At 38.0% G+C, this 20,677-nt stretch overlaps 3 protein-coding genes across 4 annotated transcripts; 1 reads left to right on the top strand and 2 right to left on the bottom strand.

Moving 5' to 3' along the window:
* The first annotated feature begins 223 nt into the window (after positions 1–223).
* LOC139978614 (uncharacterized) lies at positions 224–4,592 on the top strand. Of its 2 annotated transcripts, none has more exons than XM_071988968.1 (3): positions 224–831; positions 2,972–3,099; positions 3,485–4,592. In XM_071988968.1, exons 1-3 carry the CDS (start codon positions 484–486, stop codon positions 3,708–3,710), a joined length of 702 nt encoding a protein of 233 aa, XP_071845069.1. In that variant the 5' UTR covers positions 224–483; the 3' UTR covers positions 3,711–4,592. The 2 variants fall into 2 exon arrangements, with proteins under 2 accessions (XP_071845069.1, XP_071845068.1); XM_071988967.1 differs by lacking the exon at positions 224–831 and adding an exon at positions 1,594–2,401.
* Positions 4,593–4,731: 139 nt separating this feature from the next.
* Positions 4,732–16,016, bottom strand: LOC139978609 (uncharacterized). The gene is made up of 10 exons (XM_071988956.1): positions 15,620–16,016; positions 13,730–14,648; positions 13,373–13,485; positions 12,523–12,667; positions 11,165–11,785; positions 10,318–10,429; positions 9,801–9,933; positions 9,543–9,660; positions 6,860–6,969; positions 4,732–6,106 (listed from the first exon to the last, which is right to left on the bottom strand). Exons 2-10 carry the CDS (start codon positions 14,567–14,569, stop codon positions 6,022–6,024), a joined length of 2,277 nt encoding a protein of 758 aa, XP_071845057.1. The 5' UTR covers positions 14,570–14,648; positions 15,620–16,016; the 3' UTR covers positions 4,732–6,021.
* Positions 16,017–19,272: 3,256 nt separating this feature from the next.
* Positions 19,273–20,014, bottom strand: LOC139978500 (uncharacterized). Its single transcript, XM_071988783.1, has one exon. The coding sequence runs from the start codon at positions 19,963–19,965 to the stop codon at positions 19,384–19,386; it is 582 nt and encodes a 193-aa protein (XP_071844884.1). The 5' UTR covers positions 19,966–20,014; the 3' UTR covers positions 19,273–19,383.
* Between the last annotated feature and the right edge of the window lie 663 nt (positions 20,015–20,677).

The raw sequence follows: 20,677 nt of genomic DNA, 5'->3' as shown, positions 1-20,677 counted from the left end.
TCGATATATTTATCCCCGTCAGCACGCATTCCCCGAATCCAAATTAACCTTCATTTGCAGATTTATTGCATGCCGTCATTGAGCCATTAAATATACTCTCATGAGCGTTGGTATACTACCCACCACATCTTAATCCCCCTTTGTCAGAGGTGTGAAGCAAACTTGTTTTCAGTCCCTAAACCCTAATGAAGACGCGGTTCACTTCATCAAACGATGCGTTGTATCAAGTCAACAATAATTACCCAGCATTGATTATATGCATATGTAGGGCAACTTAGTTGACTGTGTGTACTGTGTGGCATATATATGCTGGACGCGCTTGACTATACGTACCTTATACAACATATAAGGTACATTGCTACATAAAACATTCGAAAAGGATTTAGTTATTTTTGCCATACTTGTCTTCTCATTGGTACCCTATTTAATTTATATATTTCTACCTGCGTACATATACTGTTGCAGGCGTCACAGACAACCAAGATGAAAGTATGTGTTGTTACTGGATGTCCATCCCCTACTGGTTCCAAGGCTTATTTTGCATTTCCGAATCGCCAAAAATGCAGAGAGAAGCACGACAGTTGGCTTATGTTTAGTGGTAGGAATATCATATGGTGGGAAGATCACAAATATAAAAGTCAGTTAGCAGTTTGTGAAGACCACTTTCTACCAGAAGACTTTCAGTCATGTGACCAACTTAGCTCGGAGTCAGCGAATTACGAACTTCGTAAAAAATTGAAAGCAGGAGCTATCCCATCTCGCCACGTCACTAAGAGTAATGGAAACTTACAAAAAGGTCAATCAGAGAAAGGAAGACAAGAGGGAGACGAGGTAAGTTAGCACTCTCATTTGATCAATTTAAATTGCGAGCTGACCCTCGCCTTTTAATGTCCATGCAGTTGCGTGCACAATATTTCAAAAGTGGAAGGGGCTGGGGTTGGTTGATAACGCCTCCAACTGCTATGAGGCGACATGTATAGAAGGACAAGAGGCTGGTGAAGGACTTTATAATAAAGGAGGGGTGGCCCAAACCAAGTCCCATTTAGGAGGGAGTAATTTTGTCCTCCCCAAAAGTAAAAAGGAAATTTCAGAAATCAATAATGCCTTTTTGAGATAATCATGTATACTTAGACTATAAATGAGGTCTATAAGCTCGATGAGATAGTTACCGTATATGCGCAGGGCCTGTGCTATTAAATACATTTTGTATGTGGTTGAAAAAGGGAGTGCATGCACACCAGGAGAAGTAACTGAACCATTTCCCTCGGAAAAAACGGTGGAGGGGGGGGGGGGTGGGGTGGGGTAATCGCGTCGTGACACAATCGACCGCGATATAAATACCTGAAAGCATCAAATTCTAAAAATAGCTTTAAGCATTCATTTGGTACATTGTACGACCTGGGCATTGGCAACTGAACGCAACTTTGATGAATGAATGAAAGAAATGCCGGGCGGGGATCATCGGGTATAGGAAGGATTGAAAGTAAATATGTCAAATTGTCTATATTATTATATTCGCGAAATGTGTTCTTATGTAGGAACACGTAACCCATTTCGGCAACTCCGTATATTTACTACAGCGGTGATTTATCAATGTGATATATCACCTGACAAAATTGGCAACAAATTAATTGAATCATTGAATATTTACAACTAACAAAGAAATTGTGTTTTGTTTTGAGTGTTTGTTGTTTCAAAGTTGTGATATGTCTTAAACTGTTATGTGAAGATATTTGAGAAATTACCTGAAAAGCTGGAAACCTACTTTATGACCAAATCGTCCCGAATTACCGTGCGTCTCTTGTTCATCTGGTCAGTTCTCGTCCTCTGTTGATAGTACCAGTTCCACGATATGGATAACTGTAACACTAACAGTAATGCCAGTACTCATAGTACTTCAAACGATACCTCAATAACAGTAGTAGAAGATGATCCAAAGACAAGTGATCAGCAAGATTATGTCAAGGATGAGGATGCAGAGAAATCCGAGGAATCATTTAACAAAGATGATAGTGATATCCAAATAATTGAAGTGGATTCCCCTCAGCCTGACAAGGACAATATTATGCAAACTACTCTTGAACCTGATAGTGACAAACATGACAATATCAATTTAACAGAAAATGCAACAAGCATGAGTGAAAAAGGTACAGAAAGTAAAAAAGAAAGCTTAACTACAGCAAGTTCTTCAACAAGTATATTTAAAGAAGAGGAGCAAAAGTCTGAGAACAGTTTAATAAACATAACGACATACACAACTCAAGGCAGTGTGAATGCAAGCAGTGGGTCCACAAGTACTCAGCCTTCCATTACTGAAGCTAAACAGCAGATGTCCAATGATTCAAACCAAACTAATAAGAAAATCTCAACTACAAATGATACTGAAACACATTTGAACCAAGTGAGTGTTGGACATTGATCACATTGAATTATCCCATTTATGTAGCAGGAAATTATTATTTAACCATTTTACTCTGAGGTATATAAATTGATCATTTAGCAATGAGAAGACTATGGTTTTGAATACAAAACCTGCTATATGTATCTTTGCAAATGTGAACTTTTCAGATGATTTGTAACCTCAGCAGTAAACTGCTGATAAACTCGTTCAAGGCACAGGTAGTTAGTATTCAATCTTGATTTGCACAATTTGTAATTGTAATTGTTCTACTGAAAGACAAAGTTCATGAATCTTTGTATGTTTGTAGCAAGTTGATCCCATGATTGGGTAAAGCGTTAGCAATGTTATGGTAAAGATTTCTCATTTATTATCGGATCCTAGATGTGGCTGACAATTGTATTCTTGATGCATGTGGCATCCCTGTCGATGTGTTGAATTTCCAGTTGCCATGAATCCTTCAATTTTATATAGTCACAGGGAAAGTTCCAACAGAGCTCCATTGAGAATAATTTCCTTTTTATGGCCAAGTAGTATTTGTCAACAATGTAATCCTTTTATGTTTCTGTGCAGGCAGCAATCAAGTTATTACAGAGGCTGGAATTCAAGAATCCTGGTAGAAAACAAATTGAGTATGGATTATTTAACCCAGAAGAGAGTGAAAGAGAGAAGAAAAAACTCAGGAGATTTCAGAACTCAAAGTAAGATCACAAAATTGTCTTTAATTTAATCAAAGTCAATTTTGAGCTGGTGCCTAGCAGTCTTGAACACCAAGGCAAGTTCTTGGTACTTATAGCATGATAATCTCTTCCTTGAACTGTCCAAGTTCTAATGAATAACAGTTCATATATCACGTTTAAGTGCTACACTTTATTATGTACTATTTGCTTTGTATCTGTAAAAAAGTCTGTTCATATGGTAAAACCCAATAATCAGTTTCATTGCCTTATAGGCTTAAACTTAGTTTTGCATCATAAAGTTTCTCATCAAGTGTCTTCATTGGACACCATAATATAATATAATAAAACAAAACAAAGAAAAAAAAGACTCATTTCATAAATTGTTGTTTGCTGTTCGTGTTTACAGACCAAGAGCTGGTGTATGCTACAAAGAAACTGGAATGCTTCTGGATGGACGGGACATCTGCGATTGTCTGACCGAAACCTGCCCAGGTTGTTTCTATCCTTGCCCACAATGCTCATCCAAAAAGTGTGGTCCAACTTGTCGGTGCAACCGCAAATGGGTTTATGATTACATAGAAGATGAAGGTCGTACTTATAGAGTCGAGTTCCCCGAGCAGATAAACTTTTAAAAGAAAGATCTCTGGTCTGAGACAGACTCAGTAGTTGATGAATAGCCAATTTAGCTGATCAGAAAAGGATTGGGCAATAATGATGTACAAGGAAACTTGCTTTAAGTGTTAATGAGTTTCTAGAGGGTACAGTACCTTCAGTAAAACATTTCTCAAACATTCTATGATGAGAAGTTGTTACTAAAGTTAAGAGGTATTGTACATAACAGTTGCAATAGGGTTGTTGGAAGAGTTGTAGCTGTAACTGTTGTAGCTGGGATCAAGTCGAATGATGTGAAAACTAGTATGAAAGACATTCCATTTTGTTAAGAGTGTACTATCCATCATACTAAAGGGGACTAGTTATCGATCATACTAAAGGGGATTTGCTCTAAAACTTCTCCCTGTTGGTAGGGGATTTGCTCTAAAGCTTCTCCCTGTTGGTAGGGGATTTGCTCCACTTTGCATCTGATGTCAAGAATATCAGTTTACTCCCATTGTTCATGAATAAAAATTTCATCAAGTTTACAAGGGTCTTGTTGGTTTCACCCATCTATGTCACTGTACACATGTGAGCTTGGAATCATCAAATGAAACCCTGATTGATATTGCCCTTCCACATTATGCTCTACAGCACTCTTATTGACAGTATGAACAGGTCGGACCTTTACATAATAAAAGCATGATATTGTTGCTGTACAAACTATCAGTCTGGGTGCTTTGAGAGGAATGATGTGAAAGCACATAATAGACAAACTTGTCCCCAACTGGGTGAAGAAAGCATTACTTATCAACCACTAAGTTATGAAGGCTTAACAAAATTGTTGTTAGTTATTTGATGTTATTTGTCAAATAAAATTGTCTGTTTATAAGAAGTAAATATAATTTTGTCTTTTCAATCTTGCCAAACTCCTTTGACTGTTTTTCGTGGAGAACTTTCTATGATAAGGACATATGAACTGAATTCTGGGCATCAAACGGTTTCACTTTCCGATAATTCATAGTAATTGTAGAAACCAGTCACAACAACATAAACATAAAGTTTGATTTGTTTACTGCAGATTTATTTCATGAAATTACCAATTAGAAAAAATAAAAATGTGACCGAAGAATTTCAACAGACAGTTGCTATCTTAAATATGTTTCAGCCATACCATACTGAAATCTGTGATTAACTCTCAAAGCATTGGATGAAGGTGGTGTAGGGGGTAGGTGGAGGGGTTAGAATAGCCAAAACTGCTTTACCCCAACCTTTCCAATGTTGTGTACATGAAACTTTGGCTAGTCCATCCCCAAACTACCCTTTCTCTTCACCACCCCTTAAGTTCTTATGGCATTAATACCTTAAAGGACCAGACAAATAATACGGACAGAGTTTGAGTCACAGTGAAAGGATTTCCTCATATCAGTGGAGATTACTCTCTCTTGTGAGTTACAATATGAATGTCCCATGCAAGCAATCAAACTACAATCACCAGCATATGGGCTCCCCATTGGTATCACAGTATGGGGGTTTTATACCCCTATATAGTAGTGTTGTCAATGCAATGTGTGTATGGCAATGTTTCAAGTCATGGAATTAAAAAACTGACAATTAGTGAATGGCATGACCAGAGATTTATAACTGAACATTTCATATTAACATCCAGATCTTGTCTGCAACTACTTTTCTCATTCCTCATAGGGACATTCAATGGGGCACTTTATGTCATACAACTCTAGGATTACAGCAGAGTACACAAGTAAAAGGTAAATTTTTATTAAATGTAACAAATGCCAATCAATGAGGGATCAATAGAATACTCAATCATCTTCAGATTCATAAATCAAATGCAACCAAATGAATCCACTATTATGCAATTTTCGTCTTCCAAAACTTCTTCTGTACATAGCAACAAATCAGCTTATTCGTTTACTAGCAACATTTTATTTATCAATACAATGAGCTGTAAAAAAGAAACAAAATAAACTTGGGGGGAAGTATTCATTCTCATTTAACAGAACATTCTCAAGAACCAACAAAGGTAAATAGTCCTACTTGTAATAAATCATAGATGTGCTTCCAGAATTTCACTTATCACAGTCCTGTCAAAATGTTTACAAGAAAGCAAAAGACTTCATAACTTCTGGCCAAATATAATTTCTAGATGATCCCCTTACAAATCCTACTAAACTTCAAAACAAAATGTAACTGATTTTACACAGTACTTAAACATTACCGTAGTTTACAATTAGACAGTACTATGCTTATAATCATTTCTTTTCACAACAGTTACTTATTAAAACAAATTATTCTCTAGTGTCATTCAAAATAAGATTTCATGCGTGCTTCTCATTTGCCCTTCTTGGCTGGTTCGGCCTTCTGAGCTTTCCTGGAGACAGTCTTGGAGACCCCAGCATACTTCTGCTTGTCATTCCTGAGGAAAATGAAATGATACTCGAATAAAATGAATGGTTTGTTTCCGAGAACATAGCTCCATCCACCATCTGTTAGTAAACTTAAAGAAGGATATTCAGATATTATTAGTTCGAGAATGAGTCTGTTTCACAGCATCACTTTATAACTCCAACCTGATATTAATACACACAAACAGTCTCTGTGATTCTTTAACTTTGAGGAGCAGCAGGATATGTGACTTTGACTTCAGTTGGCAAAACACAAATTTTACCACAAAACTTTCTGACAAAAATGGATCCTCATGCATGCTGTACCACAAATTCCAGCATTTGAATGTTTGGCTCAGGAGAACCTTTTTCAATGACATACCTCATCTTTTCCACTTTTAATTACAACTTTAAAGAATTTGTCAACAAAGGAGCACTTCTTAGATATTAAAAGTTTTTTTTTTAAATACAAACATGGAGAAAGGGTACTTTCTTGTCTACCAAATATGAATACATTTACCTATGAAGAGGGATAATTTTGATGCTTTCACTGAACTTTGTGGCACAAGTGCCTTTGGCTCTTTTGCATATTTTAGCTCTCAAGTGGCCTGCAGGTGTAGCACAGTGCTATTTGAGTTTCACTCAAACTTACTGTATTACAGATTGTATTACATTTGCCAGTTCTTACATAACCCTGCATCCACCATTATCATTAAATACCGACAGTTGTGTAGTTCAAATGTACAGAAGTGAGAAAGAAAAAAATTGTCCTTATTCTCTCATACTTGCTCATCTTGATTTTGTTCCTGCATCCACTTCCTCCCTCCCAATGTTGGGTTCTTCCTTTGGTGGTAGATGAACCGCATCTCACACACGGCTTGTCAACAGAGTAAGGCTAATGGGAAGTGATAAAGGGCAAATCAGATTATCAATCAATGAAAGAGCCAATTGTCTTATGTTTCATTATAATAAGTACATTGGCGTTACCACACATCTATAGCAATCAATTCAATACAAAACCAACAGCTAAAAAGAACATTTTAAGGTCAAATGTTTGCAACACAGCAGACAACATCTAACACAATAACAATATAACACGGATAGGATCTCAAATAAGCTACTGTAAGGCTTCCTGATCCTTGGGTCTCTAAACTGAACTAACACTGGAATCACAATTAGTGGCTATATGAGACATGTCCTAAGAAATATTTTGAATTAATGGCAGGAACTGATATCCCCATTTAATGTCAAACTACTCATCTTGACCAGAAGTCTAAACCTGCCTTTCATCAAGTCAGTGACTGAGTTGAACCTTATACTGTAATGCTCTGGAACACATTACAGCCATTTTAAATCTAAAACTATATGACTGGAGTCATAACTCAATACGACAATGCTGATGGAATAATCCTTACATAATGAAGAATACTGAAATTGAAGTCTAGTGAAATAAGGCATTCTAATGCTACATAAACATGGCATACCCTTTCATTATCGTAATAGCACATATTAGTGTTGCGCCGATATCATCAATATCGGTTTTGGCCGATATCCGATATTATCATCCCAATATCGGTCCGATACCGATACGATACCGATATTTTTTAACAGACAAAATAAAGGCAAAATCGTACTTTTAGTCATGCATACATTCACAAATAAATCTTCAAGTAAACAACAAAATATGGTGGTTTGTTTTCCTTTTGTCCTAAGTTGAAAAGAATGACTTTTTTCCTGATTTTGAAAAAAAAGAGAATGGTAATTGAAATCCAGGCGGAATCTTTTTCACTGCAGCGCTGCACACGATAATAAAATGGACGCAGTAAATGTGAGCCTTAACATCGTAAAGACTTACAAGTAGCTACAGTGTTAACGTATGCTTGCAAAACTGCATCTTAATTAGGTTACGAACTGTCGATCACAATGTAAAAGTTACAATTTATTGAGTTTATGCTCAATGTACAACTTATTCACTTGACCGTATAGAGAAGAAAAAAACTGAAAATCTGTAGAGAAATGACCAATTGTGTACGCATAGTAAGGTGGTACACTTTTCAAATATTACGAAAGATCGAGCAAAACACTTTCGAAAAATTCACGCAAAACTGGCATATTGTACTAATTGCAACTAATGTCATGTAAACAAGGCTCTAGTGCATCCATTTATGAATAAACCATAAGACCACATCTGTTGTTAAGCGGGAGGAAAAGAAAGTATTTTCTAGAATTTCCAAAAATACGGAAAAAATAATATCCTACCATAGTTAAGAGTATAGCAAATAGCCTAACCACCTCGGAGGTTACGGATCTCACGTAACTAAAAAGTTCCCTGGCAACGTGCCAAAAAATGTAACAAACAGGTGTTACACAGGGGATGAGCTCACAGTTGTTTGGGAAGGTACCTGGGAAAATTCGCAGCATATATGTACCGTGGTAGTTGGGTATGGGGTTAAACACTGCAGTTGTAAAAATGTACGCATAGTGCACGCTATTCATTGTTAGGCAGTTTAGAAACAGGGCTTTGCTGAACGTTGTTTGTTTCATAATATCGGAAGTTTTGTAAGTTGCACTTTTTAAAGATTGAAAGACAGATTAAATCTCTTTTCATTTTATAACATAATATAGCTACTCTAACTTGTCATTTTAAAATTTTCATCTATTTCGTGACAATTTAAATAAAAGAAGTTGTCAGTATTTTGCATCCTCAACTGCGAATCTTTTCATCGCCAGACACGCAAAAAATGCCAAATTTTTTCGGGGCTTTCGCCCCCAGGATACCCACGAGGGATTCTACCCCATGACCCCACCAAGGCCCTAAGGCGGGCCCCTGTGCACCACGCCTTTATGCTCGCACGCTACGCGTGCTCGGCGTGTTCGCTGGGCGAACACCGACGGGAAATCGGCAGTGTGTTCGCGGGAAATTGAACAAGGTTTTCCAACACTGCTGAACTGTGCAGTGAAACATCATGTTCAAGGTTTTCACGGAGGCCTTTGAGAAAATGAATGGTTATTAGTACAGTGTATATATTCTGCACTAATGCTGTGTGTAGGCCAAGGTTCACGAACGAAGGTCATTGGTTATATTCGCGCGCCGTAGACGTGTTTTTAGAGGTTACAGAGGGTCAGGTCTACATGGATATTAATCGAAAATGAATCTGAGTTTAACTGACGCTAAAGAAATGGATCGTCTTGGGCAGATTAACAAATCATTGCAAGTATAAAGAAGTAGCTCTGCTGTTAAAAAGAAAAGTTCAATATCGGTTTGCTGTTATCGGCAATGAGGCAAAAGTTTACCGATACCGATATGCTGCCGATATTGCAAATATCGGCCGATACCGATATTGAAAACGATTATCGTAGCAACACTAGCACATATAGTATTTTCCTATTTAAATCAGCCTTTTTTTTTGCATGGGGGGGGGGGGAGATGAGGTAGGACCTATTGCTAATATAAGAGTAATGCCTCACCTGCTCTTTAGCGCAGAAACCGCAGAGCATCCTGGTTGCGTACTTCATCTCGTGGCCGTCATCATTATCAAAGTCATGGCACTCATCGCAGGGGTAGAATTTACCGCAGCATGGGAACCTGTAGAAACATGACATATGGTTGAAAATGCAGTTAAACAACAGGGATGACTCAAGCCATTAGTTTTATAGGAGGGCACATATTATTTCTTATTCACAATTCCACAAAACTTACCATCATTTCTAATGAATGCTTCTTACCTTAACCATCTGAAACTCTTTTTGTAATGCTTGCAAGATCCATTTTCTGGAAGGGGAAGCATATCAACGATGGCTGGGTCCTTGGCCTGTTTCTTAGGTCCCTTGGATTTTACAGTGTAAAGAGGACCAGATCCTGTAGAGTGAATATACAACACAATACAATGTCAACAACAACAAAATTACCATAAAGTACACATCAAAGTAAACTATGGCAAGGTAATGTCAATATTAACACCTTCAAATGAGTTAATTTTTTCCCACAATGCAACAATGGTAACAGAAGAATAAACCAGTTCTGCCTTAAATTTAATCGGATAGCATTCAGTGAAGTGTTGAGTAGCATTCTGCTAGTTTCCATTACACTTTTTGTTAAAGATTTGTGATTCTGTTGTATCTTAACTAAAATGGACTACCTGGTATATGTAAGCAGTAACAGCCATTTCTTCCTTCATTTGCTATACTTTTCTAACATCTTGAGAGGGAGTGACATTATTTTTTTATTAATTTTTGCACTCACCAATATTTTCAGCTGGTTGGAGTCTCTGGAAACGGCATGAATCTGCTTGAATTGTCATTTTCTGGTGACACTTGTCGCACCACATGTTTCTACCTTGGCCATATTGTAAACCCTGTGAGGAAAATGGAGCAAATCTATTCAAACTATTTTCTAAAAGTGGGAACTTTTCAGTGAAAACAATATTACACTATATTATACATCTTGCATGGTGACCATTTAATACACATGAGCAGCACTAACAGCGGCGAGTTACACTGAGCGAACGCTTTATGCTAGAATTTCAAGATAACCATGTTTTTTTAACTTAAATGTCTCTTTCATTTCATTAGTAGCTTCCAGTACAGCAGATAGTTTACAAAGTTAGAAATAAAATGAGACTACTGGTAACTAGACCCTGTGATAACATATTGTTCAATGATTACATACTAATATAAAATGTCTACAGCCTTTGAAGCATGTTCTATTCCAAAGTTTTGGCAAACAGCGACTCATCCATTTTTCCGGACACCTTATCAAATTAATTTACTAGGCAGTAGGTGTTAACATGAGGCAAACTGACATTATCTTTCATCCATAAAACTGCAAACTACCTCTGTGTTGATATGAAAAGTCATTAAATAAAAATGTTGAATGCCAATATTCAGGAGTTCCATTTTTCTGAACAGGGAATTTGTAAAAGTCCCTTAAGTGGCTGTTTAGTTTGTAACTATACCAGCTGCAAAATATATCACTGTACAGCATGCTTATGTTGAATTACTCTATTTGATATATAGCCCAGTGGTTTGATCTGCTGGCAGCCCTACCCCCTTGTCCTTTGGTATCTACACCTACAGATATACAAACATACCTTCAAGTTGTTATCATGGGAACAGGTCAGGCACCCAACCATCAGTCCCGAGGTCACCATGTTAACGTCGAACGGTAGGCAGCCCTCAAAGTCCAAGAAGCCAATCACGTGAGACATAGGATGAACCAGACAGGGTCTGTAGGTCACGATCTGTCGGTTGTTACACCTGCCGCAGGTGATCAGGTTATTCCTGCGTGGTGGCGTCGTGACGTCCACGCGCTCTTTACATCTGACGCACTGAACGATTACGGTCAGTCTGGTGACCGCAAGAGTCCCCACGGCTTCGCTCAATTTCAGACCCTGGAAAATAACTTCGGTGCCTCTCATGTCCTTGTCCGGAGGATCAAAGATGACCTTGGCAGCGGACGAAGTGTCTTCATCAGACGACCTCTGCTCCTCCTCATCTTCCTCCGAGTCTACATGCATCCCGGAGACGGCGGAAGCCAACTCCTCATCTTTGTCGGCTTCTTTCTCTTCCATCGTCTGTTGACTTTTCGGTTTCGATATGATGACAGCATCTTTCGGCAATGACGGCTGAGCAGGCTCCCTCGGCTTCGCATCATCCTTATAGTTGGCTATGAATTCAAATCCGGCCTTTTCAACATCAACCTCCTTCTTAAACTGTAAAATAGTTAAAAACGAGGGACAGCTTTACTTGATTGACTGAAATTGGTTCTTCCTTTGCAACAGTGCAAGAAAACGGATTTGTTAAAGTGATGGTAGAATTTGATGCCAAATTTCCTCTTTGACTTTGGTATATAAAAGGAGTAAAATTTTCGCTACAAAATGTAATTTATATAACTCTAACTGAATCACAAGGGTGAATAAGACCATTGAACATTGAGCATTTGAACCATAGATGAAATGTTCAGGAAAACCCCAGTAGTAGTTACAATACCTAGATTCATGTTGCAACACTACCGATTGTGTGAAATTTGCACTACCGCACAACGCTACTAGTGCCCTTCATCAACATCTTTCATACAACCATCACTTAAACAATATGGCTAATACAGCCCAAATCTGACCAACTTAGAAAGATGATTACTGGTTAAATTGAAAAATTAATATGATCATTTGGTCAAGACCACAATCACAATCAATGCATATATTGAAAGGAAAGTCCAATTTCAATGGGGGGGGGCTTGTGGTAAGTTTCAGATGTCTTTTTGCTCTGCCTGTAAATCAGATATGTCTATGCTTTGGTGAAGTGTGGTTTTGCCTTTGTCCTTTCATTCATATGAAATCCTCTAGGTTTATTCTTCTTTTTTTAAGTTGTGATCAATTGCATTCCTACCACTTGAAAGACTTTGTTGCAAGACAGTTATCAACTCTAAAATAATGGACGTTTACTGTACCTTCCTTGCGCCCTCTGTGAACAGCTTTTCCACATTTTTATCAAACCACCTAAGGAATGGTCGAAAGATGAGTTCCACTCTTCCTGACATCTTGTTCATCTCATACTTGGCTTGGAGCCATTCCTGTGCAGCCAGAGTCATGTGACTATAAGAAGAGATCGTACAAAAACATATGAACTGAGAAAAACAAACCTCCAATGAGCTATTATTGAACTAAGGTCAGTTTAAGTTATGTTGAGCACTGCATCACATTTAAAATTGTGTAGTTCTCAAGAAAGAAAATAAAAGTACAGAACCCGATTTGACTAGTAATTGGACTCCACTTCAGGGACATGATTTCTTCTTCAGAACATTGAGCTATTCATTTGGGGCTGTAGTTTTTCTTTCTAGTTTTTCTTTTCTTTTTCCTTTTATATTTTTTTTATTTTTAAGGTAACCCTTCAATTCCTACAGCCATAAGACTTAAACATTAGAAACAGTGGTAAGTTGGTCGCTATATTATGAATGGTATATGTTCAAGGTACAGTACATTAATGTGGCCAGTGCACTATTGCACAATATCAAAACAGAGAACAATTTCTGAGCTATTTTCCATTTCCTTTGGGATACATGCAAGCTCATTTGATCTAAACTGCCATTTTATATCAGACTTACTGGTAATTTATTTACTATATTATGCTTTGTGTATATGACTTATTTGTTATTATGCATTTCCATGTTAGAAGTTTAAACATATGTACAGGAGTCAAGTGAAACGGAATTAAAGCTGAGAAGGAGCTAATTTGGTATGTTGAGACAATTTGGTAGAGAAAGTGTTTTTTACTATTATTTTTTATTTACTCTAACGAACCTTACGATCACTGTTGGGGAATCTTGATCTTCTGGTAAACTGATGCAGGGCATCTCAACAGGATACTCAAAAGGAAATGACACGTTGAGATGGAAATCAATCAGGTTATACGGCTATCGAGAGAGAAGATAAGGAAATTATGATTGAAAACAGTTTTGTCAGTAGCAAGGCTAATATCATACATTATTATGAATAATTAGTAATCCCACATACATCCCTTACTTTTTTGTAAAAGAATCTGGATTCAGAAATATATAGGACTTACATAATCAATGCAGTATTAATGAACAATGATCTATAATTTACTGTAGCTAACTTTAAATATGAATATTCAATATTTCCACACATTTCACTCACCCAGTCCGGATCGGTAGGATGCACTACAACTCTGTAGATACTTGGATCACCTTCATTCTCCATCTCCAAGGCATCAGGAAATCTTTTCTTCAACTGCTGAATTTCTGTCTGTCTCAACCTTGGAAGATCTTCATCGGTCAGTTCAGACAGTCTCAAGAATGTCTGAATCTGCATTCTAGGCTTCTGAGGGGTAGGTTTCTCAGCCCCATCTTCATCCTGGTTACCTCCTTGGGTAGCCAGGGGTCCTTCCTCTCCCTTCTGATCGTCATGTTTCCTCTCAGGGTGGCGAAAGTTGCAGGCAGCACCCTTCTTACAAGAGCCCTGCTTGAAAAATCGGCAAATTCTGGGTTTCTTTTTGCCTTTGGGAGGATCTTTTGCTTCCTCACCGGGTTTTTCAACCGAAGATTGATCAACGGATTCAGTTACAACTTCTAAGCTTTCATCATTGTTGGTATCCTTAGGACCGACTAGATGTAAAAATTTGCACTTTTCTCCAAATCTGCAGTTACCAGACTTTGAAAACAAGAAGCAAGTTTTTTCTGACTTTTTGTCAGTTCGATTTTGGTTACCGACTTCAGCTGAGTTTGCAACTTTTGTTAAAGTCGTTGAGTCATGCTGAAATCTGCAATTATTTCCAAAATGACAGACACCTTTTTTCTTAAATTGAAAGCAGGTTTTGGGGGACTTTTTGCTGTTTACTGAGACATTTTGTGCATCAAGACTCAAAGGATTTGAAGAAGTAGATAAACCTGGAGGAGTATCAGTTTCTTGTACTTCGTTCACTGACAACGCAGCATGGTTATCCGTATTCGACAAAGATACTGAATCAACAACACTCATGACCAATAGTTGCGAAGTGTAGATCCCGGAACCTTGCTGGGGGAGAATTTTGGCAGTTTCTTCTAACTCTTTCTGCAAGCTGTGGGGAAGAGCAATAAGTAATCATAAATTATACTATTTAAGTGAACTAATTTGGATATTTGCATGACTTTCCTAATTTTAAACAATACAATACAACTGTTAGTATAGCTGTATCTCCTTCCATTAACACAAAGGTACTGGTAATAATACAGGGAACTGTTATCGAGTAACAGCTAACTAGTTAGAACTATCAAGTACCCATACATAACTACAGGTATGTACATTTAATGAGCTAGCAAGCTGGGTTAGACTGTAACACTACTTGGATGTTTGTCTGTAACTTAAATAATGGCTTTCCATGGTCACCTTTCAGTTCATAAATTATGTGTATGTCTAATTGTACTGGGTTGTATATGGCTATAAGCACAAGCTTCATATTAAAGGGGTTGCAATTCATGTATATTTCATTAGGCAAACTGTTTGCAGATAGTCTGCTTATCTTATCTGCATTCAAAGACATAGAATAATGATGTTTCTTAAACACATATCACTTTTTCAGCTATATTTAATATAGATTTCAATCTACTTTCAGAGAAAGTAAATGCTGCTGCAAGAACTGAGTTTATGAGAATGGCTAATAAATTTAGTAGTGATCAGAATCACCCTTTGTGTACTGTACTGAAAAGAGTTTACTGCACAAATGGAATAGAAATCTAAGAAATCCAAACATCTTGCCAAAACACAATTCAACACAAGTTTACAGAAACTCTTTTACATACCATGCAGCATTAAACATTCAATTCGAGCACTTAGAAAGTTTGCTGTAGTATGTTATCGGTTTATGTAGTAAATTTTGTATGTGTAGATGTATTTTATATGAGAAGCTAGCTATCAAGTATCATCTTACCTTTTTTCCCCTTTCCCTTTTATTAGTTATACTTTCTGCTAACGTATTTTATGACTCCTTTTTATAAATTTCATATACTGGAATGAATAAATGAAATGAAAAAAAAAGGAAAATTTGCTTACCGACTGTCTGGAATGTTGAAGGGGAGGTCGACTGGCTGGTGACTTAGCAAAACGAACAGCGTGGTTGGCTTTAGCTGAATTTGGGTCAAACCCGGGGAGGTATCTTACCGAGTTAGGCTGTCGTTAGTACTAACACAAGACTTGTGTCTGTGTTAAACCTTGAATATTGCAGCAGGCCTCTCTGACGAATGTTGTCAGGCAATTGATGGCAAATGCGTTTAGTCGTTCAGGTAAAACTGCTTTTATGTTGCAATGGAAGACTCTGAAGAGGTATCATGATCACGTGATACATTACAAATTATGCTATATTCGTTACAACGATTAACTGTGCAAATACCAAAACAGATAGCAAAGCTGACCTTTGCCGCAAAATATAAAGGGTTAGGTTACAATATGGGGATGTCGCATGATGTCGCAATACCGGTGTGAAGTTAGTTACTTATTCCGCGTTCCTCGTTTGACCTTCGCGAATAAGTAACTGTATGATTCGATATACACCTAGTTGAATGCTTTAGTACGAAATTATCAAGAATTTTTCATCGAAAAGAAATACATTTTAGTGTATTTTCCCAAAGATAATGAGGTTTTATCAATGGCTCATATGAACCCTGAATACGATGTAGAAAATTACCACAATGCGTCTTCCAGTGGCGTACGTAGGAAGGTACTTTTGTGTGTGTGTGTGGGGGGGGGGGGGCTGAAGACTGATGGCCGGCCGCGTAATTTTTTTTCCTAGGAGGGTTAGGGGTAATTATCATATATAGGCGTATCCAAACCCTCGCGCATGCGTGTTACTCATAGACACGCGTTACTCATCGATCGCTGTAATACACATGTGTGGGCCGGGTGTACGTGGGCAGTATGTACGCTGTACAATGCAATAGATCTCCGCTGTACAGTTTTACAATGCAGTTTGCCTTTTTGGCCAAGGATTACCAAGTGAGAATTGAAGAAAATAAGTGAAAGAAGTACAAATTAAAGCGCGATCAAATCGTCACCCTCAATATCATCACATAATTATTTTTCATTTGTACAATTAAACAATGATGCAAAGCAGATAAAGTACCGAATGACTGATAGTTCATAAAAGCAGGCTTAAGTTTGTATGTAGGCCTACTATATTAGTACCATGTACATGTTACACTTTACCGTAACATTAAAGTTTACCGTGAAACTAGAAATACATGTAATGTAGGCTAGCAGATTAACATTAACCAAATCATTAAATTAATGTCAGTCGCGCACAATGATGACGACAGATGAAATCCGTACATTGTGTCTAAAATCTGGGTGAGAGAATTACTTTAGTTAATGCAATTGTATCGAGTAACTTTACTATAGGGCGAGATTCCAGCTGAAGATTGGCGCAAGGATTGTAAGTCGAACAGGTCTCTATTGTTGCACGAACGCATATACGTATACATATGTGCAAAACGTGAATCACGTCGCACACACTGTATGTACGACTACTACTACTAGCTATAAACTTTATACGAGTAACACGCAAGCGCGAGGGTTTGGATACGCCTATATATGATAATTACCCCTAACCCTCCTAGGAAAAAAATTACGCTGGCCGGCCTGGGGGAGGGGTCTAAGAGGAGGGGCCATTTTTTTTGCATTTCCAGGTGGCCTCAGATGCAATTTGGTGCAATATAGCACACTTCAACCCACCCACTCCATTTTGTATATAATTTTGCATTTTCACCTGGCCTTAGATGCAATTTGGTGCTCCAAATGAGATTTTTTTCTCATTTGGAAATGAAAAAGGGGTTTTCCGACTTGCGAAGCGGGGGCGGAATGATACTTCCGCCCCTCCATATTTTTCACTGGGGGGCTGGCGCCCCCCAGCCCCCCGGTTCCTACGCCCTTGGCGTCTTCCCCGGTCCAAGCAGTGCTTGACAAATTCATCTGACCACTACATCATCACTTATTAAACGGATGTAACGGGGCCACGAAAAACATTGGACCACCAAACCAGTAATATGAACTCTAATATTGACAATGTAGAAGAGTACCATAATGCGTCTTGCCCGGTCCAAAGAGTGCTTGAACAATTTAAATGACCACTACATCATCACTTATTAAATGAATATAACGGGGCCTTGTGTTTGGCCGTCAGTAACAGGACAATTTATATGACGTCAGTACATAAGACTGGTGAGACTACAATGACATATTTGAAATCAGAAACAGTGGTGTGGTAAAGGTGGGTGGGAATCCTGGGTTGGAATATTGGAGCAATGAATTTGACCATTTAAACGACCACTACACCATCACCAATTAAATGGGTCGATGTAACAGGACCACGAAATACTGTGAGCCCGAATCAAATCCAGCATGCCTTGTACCAAATCTGTCATATGAACTGTAATGACAAGGCAGAAGAGTATCCGAATGCATTTGCCCGATCCAAAGAGTGCTTGACAAATTCAAATGACCACTACACAATCATTTCTTAAATATATGTAGCGGGACCACGAAATAGCTTTGGAGCCTAATCAAGTCCAGCACACCTTGGACCATCTAGCCAATGGGTCATATGAACTCTAATGACAGTGTAGAAGAGTACCATGTTGCGTCTTGCCTGGTCCAAAGAGTACCGTACTTGACCAATTCAATTGACCACTTCACCTTCACTTCTTAAATGAATACAAATGGACCACCAACTAGCTTTGGGCCCTAATCCATTCAGCGCACTCTGGATCACCAAACCGATGGGTAATATGAACTCTTATGACAATGTTGGAGAGTACTATATTGCACAAATTTGCCGGTCCAAAGAGTGCTTGACCAATTCGATTGATAACTACATTGTCACGTATTTATGTAACGGACTACGTCTTTGGCCGTTAATCACATAAAAATTCCTGTGACGTCAGTACATGATGTGACTGATTAGACTACAAAGACTTTGACGAAATCAGAAACAATGGCGTGGTAAGGGTGGATGGGATTTCTGGGTTTGAAGATGGCAGGAATGAATTTTGACAATTTAAACGAAATCATTGTTAAAGTTATTTTGTGATATGTATATAGTTTTTCACTGTTCTGAATGACAAACAATATTAACACTTGCAGATCATAACCGAGATAGGCACTTTTCATATTGGAGTATTCATATATATAAATATTATATATATTATATATATTTAAATACTCCAGTATGAAAAGTGCTGATCTCGGATATGCATCGACCAGTGGCGTGTACATGATTGCAAAATTGGGAGGGGAAATCTGATTAAGGTAGGGGGTAGAACTTTTGTGATAGGGCCAGATGCAAATGAAGAAATTTGTTAAGGAATGGGGCTTGAATAGGGAGGGGGGCTTAAGAGGGGAAGGGAATGGGATCATTGAAGCCGACTCCAATGTAGGATAAAAAATTAATCCATACACCAGCATAAACTAGTCTGTAATTGTGTTAATATTGCATGTATCCATAGTTGAACTTAAGTACTGCACTATGCTAGGGTGGGATAGCCTGGTCCCCTGGTGCCAATAAAGTTACTAAACGTTTAACCCCCATCACTAGTATAGTAGGAGGATCTTTTTGCAAAGATGTGGTTTAGAACAAAAGCCAGCTAAAGACAATGCTAATAACAATTAAGGAGTGGTAATAACTAGAAGAAAAAAAACACGTACACAATTGCATGTTAAATGGGAAGGATGAGTCTCTCTTTCTGGAATATTTGGTGGCCCTGAAAAGAGCCGTTGTATTCGAGCCTCTAGACCACTAACGTGGTGCAGACCCAGAGTGTTTAGACCTATTTCTTGCCTTTCTTGGTGGCAGCTTTCTTGGCTGGTTTCTTTGCTGCTGGCTTCTTCTTTGGAGCGGCTTTCTTTGTAGGTTTCTTGGCGGCTGGCTTCTTTGGCTTTACTGCTTTCTTTGGTTTGGCTGCAGTCTTCTTCTTAACAACCTTTTTGGCAGCTGGCTTCTTTGTCTTCTTCTTAGAAGCTGTTGCCTTCTTCTTTGCATCTTTCTTCGCCTTTGCTTCAGCCCTCTTTTTCTTTTGCTTCTCCTTCAGGTCCTTCTTTCTTAAAGCAGCCTTTGCCTTCTTTGCTTTTTCTTGTTCTGCCTTCTTGGCTTTGGCGGTATCAAGCTTGAAGGTACCACTGGCACCGGTGCCCTTTACTTGTTTAAGGACTCCGGTTTCGACACCCCTCTTCAGAGCTTTATTGATGAACACCGAGCTCCTTTCAACTCCGGATGCTTTGATCTGCTTCTTGATTGCGCTACCAGAAGAGCCTTTTGAGTCGTTCAAAGCAGCAATGGCCTTAACGACAAGATCGAGTGATGTCGGTCCAGTAGGCTTGGACTTCTTGGACTTTTTGGTGTCGGTTGCCATCTTGTACGAATTGCAGTGACTAGTTACAACTTTTTCAAGTAGATTCAACTTTTGTAAATAATTTCCGCCGCGAAATTTCTAACTATATATACAACAAACGGACGTGACAGACAATACCCACAATACGTCATTGTGATTGGTCAATCATTTCACGCAATTTTGTGTGGCAATTTGTACATAGCAGTTGATGTAAATAACGTTTTAGTTTTCTTATTTTCTTTTTTGAATTATTTACTCGATGTTTTAGGATTTTATTCCAAATTCTACGTATGTGTTAGAAAACAAATTAAATAACAACTATGTATATTTACTTGTTAATTTACTTACAGTTTTCTCACAAAAATAGTACCTAGACTAACATATCCATAGAAAACATGACATAACGTACCTTTTTTCTTCATTTTTTTCACATTTTTGATTATGTTATAAATGTTTCTCTACATTGAATATAAGGGAAATTTTGTTTTATTTGACTGCGTAATAATTTCGGTGTAAATTTTCATACAATGGTAAGATGAAACCGTCTCAAATGACAGGTGTTTAAAACGTTATCGAGTAAATTTCTGACCGTGTTTACGCCCATTGAACGTTCCGTGTATGAATTGGTTCCAGTATATCTGCTTTGAAATACAATTATACGAATCCAATTAATGACAAGAATATGTAACTTTTTCAATAAAATGTTTACGAATCTACACACGGTGTGCAATAT

This window comes from Apostichopus japonicus, chromosome 13 (assembly GCF_037975245.1).
Source record: "Apostichopus japonicus isolate 1M-3 chromosome 13, ASM3797524v1, whole genome shotgun sequence".
Classification (NCBI taxonomy): domain Eukaryota; kingdom Metazoa; phylum Echinodermata; class Holothuroidea; order Aspidochirotida; family Stichopodidae; genus Apostichopus; species Apostichopus japonicus.
Note: the sequence above shows the minus strand (reverse complement) of the source record. Positions and strands in the feature narration are given on the sequence as shown.

Excerpts from the sequence above, each read along its gene's own strand:
- LOC139978614 (XM_071988967.1), top strand. The coding sequence starts at position 1,853 with ATGGATAACTGTAACACTAACAGTAATGCCAGTACTCATAGTACTTCA. Across the intron at positions 2,402-2,971 it reads CTGAAACACATTTGAACCAA|GCAGCAATCAAGTTATTACA; the intron begins GTGAGTGTTGGA and ends GTTTCTGTGCAG. Across the intron at positions 3,100-3,484 it reads AGGAGATTTCAGAACTCAAA|ACCAAGAGCTGGTGTATGCT; the intron begins GTAAGATCACAA and ends TCGTGTTTACAG.
- LOC139978609 (XM_071988956.1), bottom strand. The coding sequence starts at position 14,569 with ATGAGTGTTGTTGATTCAGTATCTTTGTCGAATACGGATAACCATGCT. Across the intron at positions 10,430-11,164 it reads CCCATGATAACAACTTGAAG|GGTTTACAATATGGCCAAGG; the intron begins GTATGTTTGTAT and ends TTTTCCTCACAG. Across the intron at positions 9,934-10,317 it reads CCAACCAGCTGAAAATATTG|GATCTGGTCCTCTTTACACT; the intron begins GTGAGTGCAAAA and ends TTCACTCTACAG.
- LOC139978500 (XM_071988783.1), bottom strand. The coding sequence starts at position 19,965 with ATGGCAACCGACACCAAAAAGTCCAAGAAGTCCAAGCCTACTGGACCG.